Source organism: Staurois parvus, unplaced genomic scaffold (genome assembly GCF_062004578.1).
Source record: "Staurois parvus isolate SC_StPar_1 unplaced genomic scaffold, SC_StPar_1.0 ptg000045l, whole genome shotgun sequence".
Taxonomy (NCBI): Eukaryota; Metazoa; Chordata; class Amphibia; order Anura; family Ranidae; genus Staurois; species Staurois parvus.
The window spans coordinates 2,870,018-2,890,504 of NW_028317841.1; the positions used below are offsets into that span (position 1 = coordinate 2,870,018).

General features: G+C 38.3%; 2 protein-coding genes across 2 annotated transcripts in view; one reads left to right on the forward strand and one right to left on the reverse strand.

Moving 5' to 3' along the window:
* The window catches only part of CD226 (CD226 molecule), a 67,320-nt gene extending 53,434 nt beyond the window's left edge, over positions 1 to 13,886 (forward strand). Inside the window, exons 4-5 of the mRNA XM_089664071.1 lie at positions 10,504 to 10,576; positions 13,262 to 13,886. Coding sequence (XP_089520197.1) covers positions 10,504 to 10,576; positions 13,262 to 13,351 — 163 coding nt within the window. The 3' untranslated portion in view covers positions 13,352 to 13,886. The remainder of the gene's footprint in view (positions 1 to 10,503; positions 10,577 to 13,261) is intronic.
* The window catches only part of DOK6 (docking protein 6), a 723,957-nt gene that overhangs the window by 1,136 nt on the left and 702,334 nt on the right, over positions 1 to 20,487 (reverse strand). Inside the window, exon 9 of the mRNA XM_089664054.1 lies at positions 10,685 to 10,733. Within this exon, the coding sequence (XP_089520180.1) occupies positions 10,685 to 10,733 (49 nt within the window). The remainder of the gene's footprint in view (positions 1 to 10,684; positions 10,734 to 20,487) is intronic.

Here is a 20,487-nt window from a genome sequence, read left to right on the forward strand (position 1 = left end):
TTCAGTGTTAAAAAGGAATATAAGAAGATTCTGCAGTTGGAGAATGCGTTCTGATTCAAAAGGACCAAAAAAGTATAACAAATATGTCAGTGGATAACATACAGCACATTTGCTGCAATATATTTGTATCATGTGTTTTTGCCAACTGCTGCTAGATACAAAACCACATGTTCTTTGAAAACCAGTTTCAGAGTTGAAGTTATGTACAATGCTACAAAATAAGCACATTGAGCTATTAAAGCTGCCAACAAGCAGAACAGTCAATAACAGAAAATGTGTTTTTTTTTTTTTACTTGCTGTACACAAAATGAAAACCCCAAAAATGCATAGAGTGCTGAAAAGTTCAACAAAATGGGACTTGCAGGGCCTGATTTATGAGGCGGTCAAGACAGAAAATTCACTGGAGAGGCTGACCTTCTCCGGAATATGCTGTTTACCTAGTAGTAACTGACCTAGAAAACGTGTAAAGCAAGAGAAAACAGGACTCCTGGTCCACATATTTGTGCCATATCTGTGACTCAGAAAATAGTGTGTCAACAGGATCATCATGACAGTTAGTCAACGAACATTTTAGGAAGCAAAGATCAGCAATGGGAGTTTGTGCATTTCTCTCAGCACAGGTCTCCCCAAAGGCTTGGTCACATCGCAATGCATATAAAAATAGAAAGAAATTGCATGCATGTTGACATTAATTTTTCAGTGAGTATTATTACTGCATGTTGACAGATGTTTTTTAAAAGTGTTTTAGGATTTTTACACCTACTTCCTCTGACATTGCTTCCTTTTCTTAACTAGAGAGGCCACACATCAGATCCATTGAAATTTTGGTAAATTTGTTTGCTGCTTTAAGATCCCTGACTGTTTTTTTTGGTGTTTGCTATATTGAGATATCCTTACTGTCCCTTGAACAAGGCTTAGGGAACGAGTTCTGATCGTTTTGATCTCAAGCAGTTGTGAACATGTATTACTGATGTAGCACCCTCCTAGTCAGGTGCTAAGATTTGTATAGTTAGGTTAAGCATAGATGTGTTTCTCTGCTTAACAGAGAGGCTGTTAAGAAAATCTAGTTGGATTCTCTGCTTAACAGAGTGCTGTGATTGATTAGTCAGGTCTGCTCATGATGCTCTAGTGTTTTTTGGATTTGTCTGAGTTCTGCCTGCCTTCAGGAAGCAATGAGAGCCTTCCAGAACATTGGTAGGGGCTAGGCAAATGAATAGCATGAATATAGATACAGCCCTAGACAATTGCAGGGGAGGGTGCCCCCATTGCATGCTGGGAGTTGTATTTATGTTCTGTGAGCACATGGGTTCAGCATCTTTCCCTGGAGTGGATTGCACCAAGCCAGGCTGAAGGCAGGTTGCCTTGCCTGGCACTTACTGCCATGCGGCCTGAGGTGGGCGACCTGAGGGCCTGAAGTTGGAGAGAGTTACCCTGGTTCTACAGTAAGCTGACTGAGGGGAGCTGTCTGCCAAAGATCTGTCTGGTACCACTGGAGAGAGAGTTGCTTGGAAGATTGGAAGGAGGAAACCATTTTCTCCTTGGACTTGTTAGTACAGACACTAACAGATCTTGGGGACTCTGTGTGCTTTGCTATTCCTCCAGCGCTTGATAGTCAGCGTGGGTCTGAGAAAAGGGAACACTGGCTAGTGTTCTGAAGAGCTTGTCCAATTGTTGCTACTGCAAAAGGACTTTGCTCAGCTACGTTACCTTTGGGCTGTCGCAGTCTGTCGTAACAAGAAGATTGTGTAAGATTGTGTAATGTTAGTTAGGAAAATTTCACCCTCCTTGAACATGTGGCCATATATAGTTTGCCAAGAATATGTATATAAAAAGTGGAGATTTTAAACCTGTAATCACCACACTGCATCGTCGTCTGATGTACATTGTATACGCAACACAAGCTGATTGACGTTGAAGTCCTTCATCGAAAGGCTAACTTAACACTTATACCTGAGGAGCTCAGCCATGTAACTACTACTGGAAAAAAGGGACTTTGCTCACTCCTAAACTACTTGTTGCTACAAAGTAAAGGGAAGTCTTCTATGTGCTTCAGCCAAGACTTCAATAGTGCTCAACTAAGAGATCAGCTCAGTGTGAATAGTTCTAATTTTGGAGTATCCTTCTGAATCCCCTATTCCTATCCCCAGTTCTACAATAACCAAACATCCCGTAGACTGGTCATTGAAGACAACAAGCGGAAGTGTGTGTGTGGCTGGCTGGCTGTGGCTGGCTGCAGGCGAAGTAAGGCGAAACCGAGGCAAACATACAAGCGGCCCTCACGAGGGTAGTGCTACATTGAAAAAAAAACAAACTTTGTTAAAACCAAAGATTTGAATACAAAAAATAAAAGTTAGGCAGAGGGAGTTGACTGCAGATCCAGTGTAGGGATTGTTCTTTCCCTGGAGTTTATGCTTTACTGATTGAATTTGAAAGATATGGGTGGTTTTGGACTTTTACCATGATCTGCAAGGTCATCCAGACATGTGGTTGTCCATTGAAAGGTAATTGTCAAAATGATGAGTTGTTTTTGTGAATATTCACTTTTTTTATCCAATCAATCCAGTTTACTGTGAATATGCAATCATGTTCAGATGAATTAGTTTACAGTAACAGTAAATTGGTTTTCACATGATTGGCTGATTGAAGTGAATTGAGCATTTACACAAGTTGATTTATAAAAGAGTTGAGAACATCACATAAATTGTGTGTTATAGCCAGCCCTCAATCTATTGTAATTTTGCAAAATAATGTTATATAAAATAGCATGTTACAGTATAAAATGACAGTTGGAGTACAGCTCGGCAACAAATGAAATCACTAACCAAAGGTAGGACTGTATTGTCTGGGCATGAAAGGTACTGGTGTCACCTAAGGTTCTTATTCACACAGTGGAAGAAACTCCAGGACATGTGTCTTGTAGAGGAAAACATGTTTATTTTTGTTTTCAGGGATTCATAAAACTTGGTTTGGTTCCTGAAGCCCAGAGGCTTTGTAAAGACATAGGAATTAGGAAACACCCAAACCCAGGCCCATGTTTTTGTTTTGATTGCAGCCAGTATCATGGTTGTGCAGGTGAGCACAGCCTTCTTAGTATAAGTGCTGACTACAATTCTGGGCAACCCTATCCCTATGGAGTCAGTGGTGCTGCATGAGAGCAGCCATGGGTATGCACCCACTAGAGGTGTGTGGGTCTGTGTACTGATCAGGCCAAAGCCTGGGAGTGTCTGTCTGTGTAGAAACAGATGATGGGTCTGAGTGGACTGAGATTGCCAACAGGCTGGAACTATTTATGTTCCGTGTCAATGTGCTGCCGATGTACCCCACTGATGCTGCCGATAGCCACGGCCAGTAGTTAGTAACCGTTGTTTTATTTTCAGTCATTAGCTTTGTAATGAATGACATAGAAATCAATTTCAGGTGTATTTTTAATTTTCACAGATGTTAGAAAATTACACTCCAGACAACAATAGTATAAAAAAAGGCTGTGTCAAGCCCAAGGCCTAATAAAGAAACAGCTTTGATCTGAAGCCCATGTGAACAAGGCTTAATGAAAAAATTTTGTTAAAATCAAAATTGTTAATACCAAAATATAGAAGGGGTAGGAAGAGTAGACAGAAGATCATATTTTGAGGGGTTATCCTCATTTCCTCTCACAGGAGTCCTTGTAATTGCAGTCTGCCTGACCATAAAGCTTTTTGTGCTGCTGCATAAGACTAACAGATTGATCAATAACTATCCATCTGCTAAACATGAGTTAAGGACCTTCTATGGCCCTGTCCAGCTCTCTTAAAGTAACTGCCTGTCACCTGGAATCTCCTCCATGCTCTTGAGACTGTGCTGGGAGGCACAGCAAACCTTCTGGCAATGGCACGTATTGATGTGCCATCCTGGAGGAGTTGGACTGCCTGTGCAACCTCTGTAGGGTCCAGGTATCGCCTCATGCTACCAGTAGTGACACTGACCCTAGCCAAATGCAAAACTAGTGAAAAACAGTCAGAAAAGATGAGTAGGGAAAAAAATGTCAGTGGCCTCCACCTGTAAAACCATTTCTGTTTTGGGGGTTGTCTCATTGTTGCACATCTAGTGCAACTGTTGTTAATTTCATTAACACCAAAGCATCTTAACAACCCCCTTTGCTACTTAACTGACCAGATTAATATCCCAGGAGTTTATTTGACTTGATGCTATACTCTGATAAAAAGTTTTCCTTTAATTTTTTTGAGCAGTGTATATACTGTATACTCACCGGCTACTTTATTAGGTACACCTTGCTGGTGCCAAGAAAATATCACTCACACCATTACACAACCACCAGCCTAAACCGTTGATACAAAGCAGGATGGATCTATGTTTTCATGTTGTTTACGCCCAATTCTGACCCTACCAACTGAATGTCATAATTGAAATTGACACTCATCGGACCAGGCAACATTTTTCCAATCTTCTATTGTCCAATCTGTGCGAATTGTAGACTCTTTTTTTCTGTTCTTAGCTGACAGGAGTGGCACCTGGTGTGTTCTTCTGCTGTTGTAGCGCATCTACTTCAAGTAGAGATGAGCGAATCGAACCAGGCGAAGTGGAATTCGTTTCGAATATCGGGAAAAATTTGATTCGCATCGAATCCGAATTTTAGCAAACTTCGGGTGCACGAATCAAATTTTTCCCGATCAGCCGGCAAAAGTGTCACTGCAGAGAGCTCCGCTATTTCTGACAGTTCTGACAGTTCATTTACAGCGGTTGAAAGATTGTATCTATTTGTTTCCATTTAGGATACAGATGTTTTTATTCGGAAATAAATAGATACAATGTTTCAACCGCTGTAAATGTGAAGGAACTGTCAGAGAACTGTCAGAAATAGCGGAGCTCTCTGCAGATACACTTTTTGCTGTACTGGAATACTTCTTCTTTTCATTCTTCTTCTTCTTTTCATTCTTCTTCTTCTTCTTTTCATTCTTCTTTTCAATCTTCTTCTTCTTCTTTTCATTCTTCTTCTTCTCATTCTTCTTTTCATTCTTCTTCTTCTTCTTTTCATTCTTCTTCTTATTTTCATTCTTCTTTTCATTCTTCTTCTTCTTCTTTTCATTCTTCTTCTTCTTCTTTTCATTCTTCTTCTTCTTCTTTTCATTCTTCTTCTTCTTCTTCTTCTTTTCATTCTTCTTCTTCTTTTCATTCTTCTTCTTCTTCTTTTCATTCTTCTTCTTCTTCTTTTCATCTTTTCATTCTTCTTCTTCTCTTTTCATTCTTCTTCTTCTTCTTTTCATTCTTCTTCTTTTCATTCTTCTTTTCATTCTTCTTCTTCTTCTTCTTTTCATTCTTCTTCTTCTTCTTCTTTTCATTCTTCTTTTCATTCTTCTTCTTCTTCTTTTCATTCTTCTTTTCATTCTTCTTCTTTTCATTCTTCTTCTTTTCATTCTTCTTTTTCTTCTTTTCATTCTTCTTCTTCTTTTCATTCTTCTTCTTCTTCTTTTCATTCTTCTTCTTCTTCTTTTCATTCTTCTTCTTTTCATTCTTCTTTTCATTCCTCTTCTTCTTTTCATTCTTCTTCTTCTTCTTTTCATTCTTCTTTTCATTCTTCTTCTTCTTCTTCTTCTTTTAATTCTTCTTCTTCTTCTTTTCATTCTTCTTTTCATTCTTCTTCTTCTTCTTTTCATTCTTCTTTTCATTCTTCTTCTTCTTCTTTTCATTCTTCTTCTTTTCATTCTTCTTTTCATTCTTCTTCTTCTTTTCATTCTTCTTCTTCTTCTTTTCATTCTTCTTTTCATTCTTCTTCTTCTTTTCATTCTTCTTCTTCTTCTTTTCATTCTTCTTCTTTTCATTCTTCTTCTTCTTCTTTTCATTCTTCTTCTTCTTCTTTTCATTCTTCTTTTCATTCTTCTTCTTCTTCTTTTCATTCTTCTTTTCATTCTTCTTCTTCTTTTCATTCTTCTTCTTCTTCTTTTCATTCTTCTTCTTCTTTTCATTCTTCTTTTCATTCTTCTTCTTCTTCTTTTCATTCTTCTTTTCATTCTTCTTCTTCTTTTCATTCTTCTTCTTCTTTTCATTCTTCTTCTTTTCATTCTTCTTCTTCTTCTTTTCATTCTTCTTCTTCTTTTCATTCTTCTTTTCATTCTTCTTCTTCTTCTTTTCATTCTTCTTCTTCTTTTCATTCTTCTTTTCATTCTTCTTCTTCTTCTTTTCATTCTTCTTCTTCTTCTTTTCATTCTTCTTTTCATTCTTCTTCTTCTTCTTTTCATTCTTCTTTTCATTCTTCTTCCTCTTCTTTTCATTCTTCTTCTTCTTTTCATTCTTCTTCTTCTTTTCATTCTTCTTCTTCTTCTTTTCATTCTTCTTTTCATTCTTCTTTTCATTCTTCTTCTTCTTTTCATTCTTCTTCTTCTTCTTTTCATTCTTCTTTTCATTCTTCTTCTTCTTTTCATTCTTCTTCTTCTTCTTCTTCTTTTCATTCTTCTTTTCATTCTTCTTCTTCTTTTCATTCTTCTTCTTCTTCTTCTTCTTTTCATTCTTCTTTTCATTCTTCTTCTTCTTCTTTTCATTCTTCTTCTTCTTCTTTTCATTCTTCTTTTCATTCTTCTTCTTCTTCTTTTCATTCTTCTTCTTTTCATTCTTCTTCTTCTTTTCATTCTTCTTCTTTTCATTTTTCTTTTCATTCTTCTTCTTCTTCTTCTTTTCATTCTTCTTCTTCTTCTTCTTTTCATTCTTCTTCTTCTTCTTTTCATTCTTCTTCTTCTTCTTTTCATTCTTCTTTTCATTCTTCTTCTTTTCATTCTTCTTCTTCTTTTCATTCTTCTTTTCATTCTTCTCATTCTTCTTTTCATTCTTCTCATTCTTCTTTTCATTCTTCTTTTCATTCTTCTCATTCTTCTTTTCATTCTTCTTTTCATTCTTCTTCTTCTTCTTTTCATTCTTCTTTTCATTCTTCTTCTTCTTCTTTTCATTCTTCTTTTCATTCTTCTTCTTCTTCTTCTTCTTCTTCATCGTGCCCGTGACTGCCCAAATGAGTGAAGTGTGCGGTGATTCTAAGATCGACGGCACTCATCTGCATGTCATACTGACTGACAGTATTATTTCTCTTCCCCAGCAGACTCCAAGGGCATTTAAATTAAAGGTACAGTGTTCTGCACTAATATAAAGGCTCTCTGAAGCCTAGAAACCCTTTAAATAAGTTAAATTTGCGGCGAATAAATTTGCATCGAATCGAATTTCTCCCGCAAATTCGGCGAATCAGCCGAATCGAATTTTTGAATAATTCGCTCATCTCTAACTTCAAGGTTCGACATGTTGTGCATTCAAAGATGGTATTCCGCATACCTTGGTTGTAACGAATGGTCTTTGAGTTACTGTTGCCTTTCTATCATCTTAAACCAGTCTTCCCATTCTCTTCTGACCTCTGAGATCAACAAAGCATTTTCATCCACATAACTGCAGCTCATTGGATATCTTCTCTTTTTCAGACCATTCTCTGTAAATCCTACAGATGGTTGTGTGTGAATATCCCAGTAGATCAGCAGTATTTGAAATACTCAGACCAGCCCGTCTGGCACCAACTACCATGCCACATTCAAAGTCACTGAAATCCCCTTTCTTCCCCATTCTGATGCTCAGTTTGAACTTCAGCAGGTCATCTTCACCATGTCTAGATGTCTAAATGCATTGAGTTGCTGCCATGTGATTGGCTGATTAGCAATTTGTGTTACCAAGCAATTGAACAGGTGTACCTAATGAAGTGGCTGGTGAGTGTAAATACTGTATATATAAAGACAGATTAAACCCACATCAGTAAAAATTGTCAGCACATGCTGTTTATGCTCAGTCATTTTGAGATTCATTTTCCTTATTCTGCAAAAACCTGATTTGAACTTGCTGTTCACTATCCTTCCCTCCTTGTCTGTGTGCAGTCTGAGATGGTGTATACCAGCTGTTGCCACATCTACTGAGCATGCTCCAGTTTCAGGTCCCTTCCAAGCTGTTCATTTCTATCTTTTTCTTATCTATGCAGCCCATGTGACTATAGAGTCACATATATAGGCGTATACACTCTGTATACGCCCACATGTGTGACTCTGCAATCACACAGGGCATATACACTCTGAATAAATGACAACCCACTCCCTCCCTCCTGCATGCCTACTAAAAAAGCTTAACATAATGGGGCAGGTTATTACATGCTGATTGATGGAAGCATCACCTCCCTATAATTTTAAGCACATGCAAACAATAGACACAGGTTGGAGGGGTGTGAAACATTCTGTGATTGGCAGAACCTCCCCCTAAATAGCCCACACCATGTTTTTGCACAAAAATAATAAATATTTGAGTTCAAATACATATTTGTATAATTAGTTAAAACACATAGCTGTTATGCAATTTTCCTTCCTATTTTGAAGGCTGTTTTTTTTAGCATGTGCTCAGCACCAGAGGACTAGAAGCTCCCCCAACAGTGTCTCCTTGCAGATGGACTAGGAAAGAACTGGATCACATGACAGCTGTATGTAGATTAAGAACAAAGATACTTTTTTTTAATAAATACAGTATCATCATCCATGTACATAAAGAGTTGAGATAACTAAATTAAACAGTATGTGTTTAGTATAACTTTAAGTCAAGAACATTGATTATCTTGTTTCAGTGGCATTTGAAGGTTGGTGGGATATACTAGCCAGGAAGTAAACATGTTGTCCCTGAAATTGATTTGTTAAAAGCCAAAAAAATGGGCATTGCAGTTTGTTGTGTAGCCACAGACTGGTCAGGGTGACCATGCTGACCTGTGTGCACAACTAAAAGCACCTAAAATGGGCATGTGAGCATCAAAACTGGCCTATGACACAATGAAAGAATGTTACCTCATCTGATGAATCAAGTTTTTATACATCATATAGATGGCCAGGTGCATCTGCGTCATTTAGCTAGGGAAGAGATGGCACCAGGATGCAGTATGGGAAGACAGCAAGCTGCTAGAGGCAGTGTGATGCTTTGGGCAATGTTCTGATGGGAAACCTTGGATCCTGTCATTCATGTGGATATTACTTGACATGTACCACCTACCTAAACATTGGGTTAAAAAGAACCCAAGACTAATCTTATATGTACATTTCACAGTCCTTGAACCCTGGTGCAAAACCTCGTACAACTGCATCTTCTAATTCATCTCAATGAGCATCTGTATGCAGGAGTTTTGGGCTCTGGGAGATTGATTACACTCGCTGTATGCCCCCTGTATGACTGTGTGCGTGAAGCCTTTTACATGAAGTAGCAAGCACAGGACATCGGATACACATCCTTATATGTAACTAATTTGTTTGGTGCTATATCCCCCCCTAAACACGTACTAAATTTCAGCTTTAATCCTTTCACTGCCAGGTTTGTAAGTCGTACGGACTTGACAGCAGGGGGATTTATACACACTCCCAGTGGCTGATTGTGTGTATATCTGACAAGCAGACTCCAGCCTGTCAGATGGAAGCATTCTGGCAGCTACGCTGCCACTCTATTGCTTCCACACACCCATGGTAAATGTGCACCCCCCTCTGCATGCCCTCCCACCATGTATCCCGGGCTCCGCTTGCCCATCTGTATTCTGGAAGCAGCATCCCAGGTGCCGCCAGGTAGGAGGGAGCAGAGCAGACATACATCCGCTCTCCTCCCCATCTACTTGCTGACCCTGAAGTGGCATTTAAAATGTCACTTCCGGGACCCCCATTCAATGTGATCTGCATTGCTTTGCATTCAGTGAAGCACAAGGGAGACATCCAGGGTCTTTTAAACCCTGGATGTATCATTAAAGAGAATCTGTCACCAAAAAATCATCACATAGGGGACTTTTTGTGGTGGAAAAAAAAGTAAGTAAAAAAAGTTTGTTTTCTAATTGTAAAAATTAAAAGTTACACACAAGCACATAAAATCCCCCCACATACAGTATACGCACATATGAACGTAAACACAGGCGTCTGCGGCACCATTGCATGAAAACATTGATTACGATGCACATGTTACATATCACCGAGTATGCCAGAGTGAGAGCAATATTTCTAGCACCAGTTGTCCTCTGTAACGCTACATTGATGACCTATATAGGGCTTTTAAAGCGTTGCCTATAGAAAATGGAAAATAGGGGAATGAAGTTTGTCTCTATTTCAAGGGTGCATGTAAATTTAAGTTTTGACATGTTTGGTATCTAACTACCTTGTGGAACCTCATCTTTTATATTTTATGAAAAAATTGGGTAATTTATCTTGTTTATGTGCCCTAAAATCACTTTAGTTTATTTTTTACTGACATTTTGCATTTAATAGATCTATGCGGTAATATTGTGTGACATCTAAAATTGGAACTACCACTATTTTATGCTCCATGATGTTTGTTTTTAGAAAATATATAATGTTTTGGAGAATTTCTTCAAGTCTAAAATTATTTTTTTAAATGTGTGCAAAAAACGCAAAAATGGCTCAAAATAAGGAAAAAAAAAGTTGTTTGTTCAAAACAAAATGTCGTTTTTTCTTGTTTCAGGAAATGGAGGCATAAAAAACAAGAGGTTAACCCTGCAACAACCACATTTTGTCCAGTATATAATTTCCAGCAGGTGAGGAACTTATTGGCGTTTTCACTATGTATCAGTATAAATGTGATGTTGTATGTAATAAATGTCAAACATACACATTTGAAGAACACATTATGATATCTGTCTTACCTATGAATAGACTTCTTTTTTTATTAAGCCGGTCTTGTAATGCAGCCATCTGAAATAAAGAAGCACTATCAGATAATGAGGCCTTTACTAAATTTTTTCTTCTCTGTCAGCAAACCAATATTAATTTAATCCATGAAAATATTTTTGTCGACTAAATTAACACTATTTTAGTTGGTTAAAATATGACTAAATCTATACTGGACTAGGGTGTGTTTCCCTGCGCACCATCTAGCCAATTGATGAATATAAAATATATAACCTTTATTCAAATATATAAAAAAAAAATGTATGCTCAGCTGTAATTAATGCCTATTGGAGTGGAATGTACTGCGCAGAACAATATGACTGGATACCATTGCAATTATTTACCTTACATCCAATAGGTTAATAATTTTGCCACAATGTGCAGCTGAGCACAACTTCCAGCCACTGTGTGACCTATATTAATTCTTTATACTCCTGGCGAAGCTCTGTTTTCTGGAGCGAAACATGTAGAGTTTATTTTTTTCTTTGGGTCTTTCTTTGGGAGCACTTTTTGAATGCACATGGTATTCACTCCTCTCCTCCCTTTTTTGGAGAGGTCTGTACTGCGTTTCACAGTGCATCATTTGCATTTCTCAAGACAGTAAAGTATTTTTGAGTGGATATAGTGACGTATGGGCTTATCCATGAGTGGCTGACATTTAAGCCCGTGGATGAGTGCACCCATATTACATATCTGTAGCAAGATAGATTATACTATCTAATTAGTTTTGTCCATGGGGTTACTCCATTTTCTTAACAGAGATTATATATTCAAGCTGATAGGCTTATGATCAAACTACAGTGCCTCTTTGTATGCCGTCACTTCATCTAAAACGGTATGGTATTTCATTTGGTCTGGTGTTATTAACCATTTGGATGTAAGGTAAATAATTGCAATGGTATCCAGTCATATTGTTGTGTGCAGTACATTCCATTCCATTCCAATAGGCATTAATTACAGCTGAGCATACATTTTTTATATATTTGAATAAAGGTTATATATTTTAGATTCATCAATTGGCCAAATGGTGTGTAGGGCAATACACCCTCGTCCAGTATAGATTTGTTGTTTGCCAAAGATTATAATTTACAATGAGGGCTTAGTTCAATAGTTAATTAAAATATGACTAAAGTTAAAACAATTCAGATTACTAAAATACGACTAAAACTAAAATGGCATTTTAGTAAAAAAACTAAAATACAACTAAACTCTACACAGCATTTTAGTCAAAAGACTAGGACTAAAACTAATTTGAAATTTGATGTCAAAATTAAGACTGCACTACTGCATAAGATTATGTAGGGGCATCGAATAGGCTGCTGAAAGAAAAATAATTAAGAAAAAGGCTTTTCTTCTTTTTTTTTTCGTATTATTTAATGTTGGCAATACAGTATATTCAGATAATATGTGTAATGGCATTACATACAATACAGTTTACAGTTTTTTGGGTTTTTTATATTTTAAAGTTGCACTATATTTTTGTTTGTTTATGGTTTTATTTATAAAGATGTGTCTGTAGTTCATATTCAAACCTTAATACCATAAATAATATGTTATTAGATTTTTTACTCCAGGAGTTTATAATGAGTTTGGAAATTCTAGAGAAATGCTTAAATAATGTAGTACAATTTAACTAAACTGCTGGTCTGGAATCTGGGTGGATCCTGACATTAAAGTTGCGATCCCTCTAGAGTCTGGACCGGCTGAGTGACATTAGCCAAATGCGACCTTTAGCCCACTGCTGGCATGAATATTGGTGCAGAACAAAGTGCACTCCTGTTACCCAAAGAGAAGTAGGGCCAAAAAGTTTTGCTATGTGAATTAGAACATATAACAAGTATAAAGTGTTATCCCAATTTGTCTGCAGAAGTGGAAATGCACTTCAAGATACTGTATACGTAAGTGTAAATCTTTTTTCCATTGTATCCTATTCATGTAATATTTCCTTTCTGCCTGGCACAGGAGAGGATTTGAACTTGAAAGGATTAACATCAGGTATAGCAACAGCTGTGGCGGTAGTCCCGTGTTGATGACAACTGCCTCCACAGTAAGGCTGGCCACACATAGATAGTGTTTTTTTCGATCAGCTGGCTGGCAGATTTCACTCTCCAGCTGCTCAGTTTGACCATGAAAATGATAAGTTAATCTTTTACTTTACTATGCATGGGCAAAGCAAGTGTTCACTATAAGCAGAGCTTTTAGTATGAGTGCTCTGTACTTGGGAATTGGGGGAAGGTGATTTTTGACTATACACTGGCCCATACACCCAATTCTTAGTCCTGTGCCCTGTGTGATATGCACTTCTGCACCATTTACTCAGCAGTGTGTTATGCATTTTTGAACATGGTATGATTTGCAGTTCTGAGCTATGACCATGCCTACTACTTGGTTATGGCATGCTGTACGAGCTGCTTCAGTTCTCTCCCCTGGGTAAGGGGTAGGGCTGGTGGAGTTGGCAGGGAGGATGTGAGTATCCATTATCTGAGAAAAAAAGTGCCGACTTTAAGTGTTTGATGTTTGGTTGTAATCATGTTTTTTTTTCTTTCCTTCAGTCTGACAACATGGGGGAAGAGCATATTTATGCCAATATTCAACCAAATCCACTCACAGATTATCCAGTGGTTCAAGGACATTATAATTGAAGACCTACATATATACGATATGCAAATTGTAATGCTTTAATATAGGTTATCTGTAATTTAGTTGACCATTTGTAAAACCAGTTTAGCATAGCTAAGTAATACACATTTAATTACAAACATCTGGATTAGTAATTTTATTATGTGCTCAGCTATTAGATTTATGGAATGCCCTTTGCACACAATGAAGCATGTGTAACCTATAGCAAACTGATACAGACCATAACTCATCGACTTCACTTCCTTAAATTGAAGAAAGCTGAAATTAGATTACTACAGCTATTGGTATAACAGTTCTGTTTGCACTCTGAATACTTGAAGGCACTAATGTGATTCTGTTTTAGTAATTTTACTACCTTTACTTAATTTTTATGTTGCTGTTTTGATATATTTTAAGGTAGCCATGATGGACCTTGTGCCTAAAATAACAAGGGTATGTGTAGTCCTATTTAAACCAATTAATTCTCAATTGTCTTTTTCCAGTAAAATGTATTTCAAATAAATAAACACAACCCTATCAAAGCCCAGATCATTATAATCCTCTGCTGTATTTTTCATTTGCGATCATAATTTCTCATTCAGTTAACTGGGTCCTGTAACAAACATAACAACAGTAATTAGATAGGAAACTGGTTCTATACTGTGTTTTTCTGCCTTATTCAACAAGGAATAATTCTTATTCTTAAGTGTAGTACCCTTGCCAACCAAATCCAAATTAACTCTTCCAAAGTCAGAACAGCACAAAACGGATTCTGCACTGAAGAATTAGCACTTAATGAAAATAACTTAATTTTGCATTAGCCTGCATGAATGTATTTATTTATTTTGTGTAAATTGAGAAGGGAGAATGGAAATGTAAGGATGGGGTCTCTGTTGGGGTTGAGTTGCCACAGGTGCTGCATGCATCACCTTTTTACAACCACAGTTGGAGGACACTTTATGTGAGTTGTTGGTTCTCAGGTGTCCCCATGACTTAAGCACCAGAATCACAAATGCCATATTATCTGTCCTTAAAGTGTTACTAAACCCAGGACCCTGCATTCTCTATATTTGGTCTCCCACAGTACACAGAACATGGAAATACAATTATTTTAGTAAATATAAACTTCTAAATACCTTTTCTTATCAGCAGTTAGAGCAATCTTGTGACTTCTATCAGTATCCAGCAGAGCACTGGTTAATGCTTGTAGGAGGCGTTTTCCTTCTGCTCTAAGAGGATGCAGAACCCTTGACCTCTATCTGGCCAGTGCTGATTGGCCCTGTGCTGATCACATGCACTCTCCCAAGAAAGAAAAAACCTCTCTAGGAATACACAGCAACCCAAGCATGTGCAGAATGGCTATGGTTCAGTCTGTCTTATCAGGAGATAAGTTGTGGATATTTGAACAAGAAGAGGAACAGAGAAGTCAGGATCAAACAGCCTTTTTACACAATGCACAGGATTAACCCCTTAGGTTCCACAGTGAGTATATCAAGCATGCTTGATATACTCTGGGAGGCTTTTTCCCAGTGAAGGTGAGCTAAGGACTGGCATTTAGTTTTTAGGTAGACAAGTTTGTTGCTAGGGATAGCAAAAGTTGAGCATCTTAAGTGAAGGCGTTGAGCAGGGGATGTGTTCATTAACAAAGACAAGTTGAGGGTAGGAGGCATGCTAGAAGGGTTAGGTCATGCAGGTGGTTACAAATTCACAAGATAGACACAAGATTTAAGGATTGCATTCTAGCTTAGCGCTATAGAAAGCAGCTGGAATACGAATGGCTGTGTCCTTTTAAAGGAACATAGATCAATCTGGGCACCTATTATTGCAGGTAATTTATTTGCATGGCAAATGGCAAAAATTGTCCTTTTTCAGTGTTTTTCTTTCAAATGATATAATGTAATATTCATAATACAGTTTTTTTCTGGGCACACAGTAAGAGCAAATTAAAAACATCAACTCAATATAAACAGTACTTCATCTTTCTGGTTGGTGTCTTATTGTTTGGTTAACAGGCTGTTTAAAATGCTGGTAATTTTTAAAGCTGACTACAAGTCATCACCAAATTAAAAAAGCAGTCACTGAGCTCCAGTTTGCTTAGCCCTAAGAGGAGTATATTGCTATGGTCAGGGAAAAGCATTTCCTCATTCTTGCCTCCAATAGTGATCACTCAGAGTAAATTGCAATTTTTTGGAAAGCCTCATGGTAAGAAGCAGGAGTACAGGAGCAGGAGCAGTGTGACACAACATATGTTCGCCATCAATATCATAAAAACTGCTGTGTATGCACTGGTTTACATGGTTATATCATCCATGGAGCAAACTCTTAGTATGACTGCCCTTTGTCCAAAATGTTGATTCCAGCCCTGGATAATACCTGTACAGTGCTGACCCTCTGTGAAGAAAGGAAGATAAATCACATTCAGGGGAGTACTGTGAATCACTTTGAGAGGTAATGCATACCTGTAAGTGTTACAGTTACAAATGAACTAATTAGGATTGATTGCACTCAAAGTGAAAAAGTATCTCTGAGGCTAGGTCTGCTTTAATGATTTCCATGCTGGCATCTGGTACAAAATGAGACAGAATGTAGGAAAAATAAAACCATCTCATTGCATTATTTGGCAAGTACTGATTGCACATGCTGAGTTAAAATCAGCTAATCCTTTTGGTCCAGATGTCTTGAGTTTATGAAAATGAAAACAATGGGAAATTACTTTGCCTTCTTGTTTTGCATAGCTGTGCATACATCTGCATACTTTTGTAAAAAAAACCAAAACTTTAATTTAGCACTTGAATTTAACATCCTTAATTATTTACTCCCCCCTTTATTTCTTTGGAAAATTACGTTCTTTGTCTTTAGCTCGAGAAGGTGGTACTGGGTGGTGATGTGATATAACAAAAAACATATAAGTAGAGTTTTTATGTAGTGTGTTGCTGCTGGTTTCTTGGGTTGGTAGGTTGGAACAAGTCTATGATATGTTGGATTGCTTATTGCCACTGCTTATAATTAAACTTGATCAACAGTCCTCTCTCACTGTATATAACATTTTTGTCCCCCCTCAGATTGTAACAGTCTGAACTGGAAGGGGGCACTAGGCAGAATTGGGCTAGAGTTAATAACCTGTTCAAGCCTATCAGCTGCCAATCTAAGCATAGACGTTGGGCCAATGTTGATGTAAGTCATCTTACTCTTGTGTTTCATCCTCCTGAATGGCGGATCATGGCAGATTGTGGTTAGCCATCATGGCTTCCCTGAAACTCCCTCACCAATTCAGGTGGAGCAAACTACAATCTGCTATTACCTCGGACCTCGCTTTCTCTCCTCCATCCTAATGGAGGCTTGGTAATCCAGCAATGCAGGAGAAACAAAGCTCAAAAAAACCCTGCGAATCTACTTTTGTCAAACTGATGAAAGCTCTAAAACCAAAACATACAATTGCCATCTACAGCATGCCTTAAACTTCTTTGTAGATCTTTAGAATAATGAACAACCCTGCTACATCATCATTTACAAAAGAAGGGCCGAACAAGTGTCAATATTAACCTGTCTCCTCCCTGGTTGTATGGGAAGAAGATGGTAGGGTGTATTGATAACATCTGCAAGGATATGATGGGAAAATGGCCAGCCTATTTAGAAAGGCTCCTGCTATTTGGGAGCTCCTGTCCCTTTTAGTAAGCTGAAATGGTGAGTATTGTTAATAGTGCTGCTGCCATACAATATTTTGGAGCTATGAGAACAGAAAAAAAAACATTTAAACAGGGCAATGAGTGAAAGAGGCCTGTCCACATCACACTGTTGGCTTTGCATTGATAGCTAGGACACATAAACAGATGTGGAAACATGCTTTATAAAGCTGAAACATACCAAAACTATGGCAATGGCTAAGCAAAAAAGAAAACAAGTGATACACCTATGAAATGACATCCTGAGCCAGTTGAAGAATTTCTGGTGTCTGAGATGTATCATAGGCCAGAATAGCACAAGAGGTGAAGAGAGCAACAGCAGGACAGCTGCAAAATCAAGAATATATTACACTCTAAAATTAAACACTTAGAACATATAAAGACACCATTTAATGCAATTTGTTTAACATGTTTAGTTTTCGCACCTCTACATCTTTTATTGACCAAAGGAATTTGTACATATCAGCTATGGCCCTATTGATTTTGTACTAGCTTTTACATACTACTTAAAGTGGTAGTAAACCGCAATAAAAAAAACAAAAAAAACAAACTGGTCCCCTCACAGGTTCATGTTATCATATGCTAGCATGCAACGCATACTAGCACATTATGAGAGACTTACCTAAGAAATTGATCCTTCTTGCAGTGCACTTTTACTGCTCACAGGGAACCCACCATCACCTGGGTATGTGGGCTCTGGCCATTTGAATGGCTTAGCATGTGGGAGTAACGGCCGCAGCACGGCTCTCTAAATGGACAGCATACCATCCATTGAGAGCACAATGCGCATGCACCAGTGACATTGCTGGCTACTACACATGTAAATATCTCCTAAACGATACACATTTAGTAGATATTCACTGTACCTACAGGTAAGCCAAATTAAAGGATAAGAAGCAGTTTACTACCACTTTAACATAACAAAGTAATACATATGCAATAGAAGAAATTTTAGTGAGCGCTACCAAAAAGAACAACAAAGAGTATATATATATACAGTCATGGCCGAAATTGTTGGCACCCTTGATATTTCTCCAGGAAATCATGTATTTCTCACGAAACGTATTGCATTAACACATGTTTTGCTATACACATGTTTATTCCCTTTGTGTGTATTGGGACAAAACAAAAAAAGGGAGGAAAGAAAGCAAATTCGACATAATGTCACACAAACCTCCAAAAATGGGCTGGACAAAAGTATTGGCACCCTTTCACAACTGCGGATAAATAAGAATGTTACAAGCATGTGATGCTCCTGTAAACTCACCTGGGGCAAGTAACAGGTGTGGGCAATATAGAAATCACACCTGAAAGCAGATAAAAAGGAGAGACGTTCACTTAACCTTTGCATTGTGTGTCTGTCTGTGCCACACTAAGCATGGACAACAGAAAGAGGAGACGAGAACTGTCTGAGGACCTGAGAACCAAAATTGTGGCAAAATATCAACAATCTCAAGGTTACAAGTCCATCTCCAGAGAACTAGATTTGCCTTTGTCCACAGTGCGCAACATTATCAAGAAGTTTGCAACCCATGGCACTGTAGCTAATCTCCCTGGTCGTGGACGGATGAGGAAAATTGATGAAAGATTGCAACGCAGAATAGTCCGGATGGTGGATAAGCAGCCCCAAACATGTTCCAAAGACATTCAAGCTGTCCTGCAGGCTCAGGGAGCATCAGTGTCAGCGCGAACTATCCGTCGACATTTAAATGAAATGAAACGCTATGGCAGGAGACCCAGGAGGACCCCACTGCTGACACAGAGACATAAAAAAGCAAGACTACAGTTTGCCAAAATGTACTTGAGTAAGCCAAAAGCCTTCTGGGAAAACGTCTTGTGGACAGATGAGACCAAGATAGAGCTTTTCGGTAAAGCACATCATTCTACTGTTTACCGAAAACGGAATGAGGCCTACAAAGAACAAAACACAGTACCTACGGTAAAATATGGTGGAGGTTCAATGATGTTTTGGGGTTGTTTTGCTGCCTCTGGCACTGGGTGCCTTGACTGTGTGCAAGGCATCATGAACGCTGAGGATTACCAAAGGATTTTGGGTCGCACTGTAGGGCCCAGTGTCAGAAAGCTGGGTTTGCGTCCAAGATCCTGGGTCTTCCAGCAGGACAATGACCCCAAACATACGTCAAAAAGCACTCAGAAATGGATGGCAAAGAAGCGCTGGAGAGTTCTGAAGTGGCCAGCAATGAGCCCAGATCTAAATCCCATTGAACACCTGTGGAGAGATCTTAAAATTGCTGTTGGGAAAAGGTGTCCTTCCAATAAGAGAGACCTGGAGCTGTTTGCAAAGGAAGAGTGGTCCAAAATTCCGGGTGAGAGGTGTCAGAAGCTTATTGATGGTTATAGGAAGCGACTGATTTCAGTTATGTTTTCCAAAGGGTGTGCAACCAAATATTAAGTTAAGGGTGCCAATACTTTTGTCCAGCCCATTTTTGGGGTTTTGTGTGACATTATGTCATATTTGCTTTTCTGCCTCTGTTTTATATTTGTTCCAATACATACAAAGGGAATAAACATGTGTATAGCAAAACATGTGTTAATGCAATACCTTTTTTGTGTGAAATACTTGATTTTCAGGAAAAATATCAAGGGTGCCAACAATTTCGGCCATGACTGTATATATGTAAATACGTATATACACACATACATACAAACATGTATGTATATGTATTCAAATAAATAAGCAGCTGATACACCGAAAGGCAACCAAAAAAAACCTCCAATAGTATATATGTATTCAAATAAGTTGGTGCAGCGCTAAATGATAATACATATTAGTAAACATACTGCCATGCAATTTCAAATAAATGTGGATAGGTGGTATCACCTTAAGGTGATTAAGCGTGATATATTTAGTTCAAAATAATCGTGTGGATCAAACAGAGATCACAATTCCAAAGTGTGTGGACGTCCTGATCCGGGAGTGACAACAGGTGCAAGCCAAACGAATGGATAAAAAACGCACTCACCAGATGTGCGTTTAAAATGTACAATAATAAATCCTGCGTCATCAGGTTATAGAAAGGTCATCAGATCTCGGGTCAGGTTACCATACGAATCACCATCCCAGCTCAACAGAAAAGGTCACCAGAAACCGCTACCAGGTATCACCATCAGGGACATCTATCCTCCAAATGGGCACTGTGAATGATGACACTCACACAGAGTGCCCAATGAGAGACCACATAGTGTGATATTGCTTAAGGTACCTTTTTATTCAAGGATAATGGGTGCAATGGTAAAAACAGATTTTCAAAAAGTTCCAAAAGTTACTGACCATGTATTCAGGGTATGCTGTGGCTGGATGTCCAGTTGCTGTTGCCCCCCTGACGCGTTTCGTGCGTTGCACATAGTCATAGGGATAAGGGCTTACAGCCTGGGCACCTATGCTAGTGCTATTTATATTCTGCAGTGAAAAAAACGATTTGAAGCGCCCGCCATCTTGCCGGCTATCGGCGCAT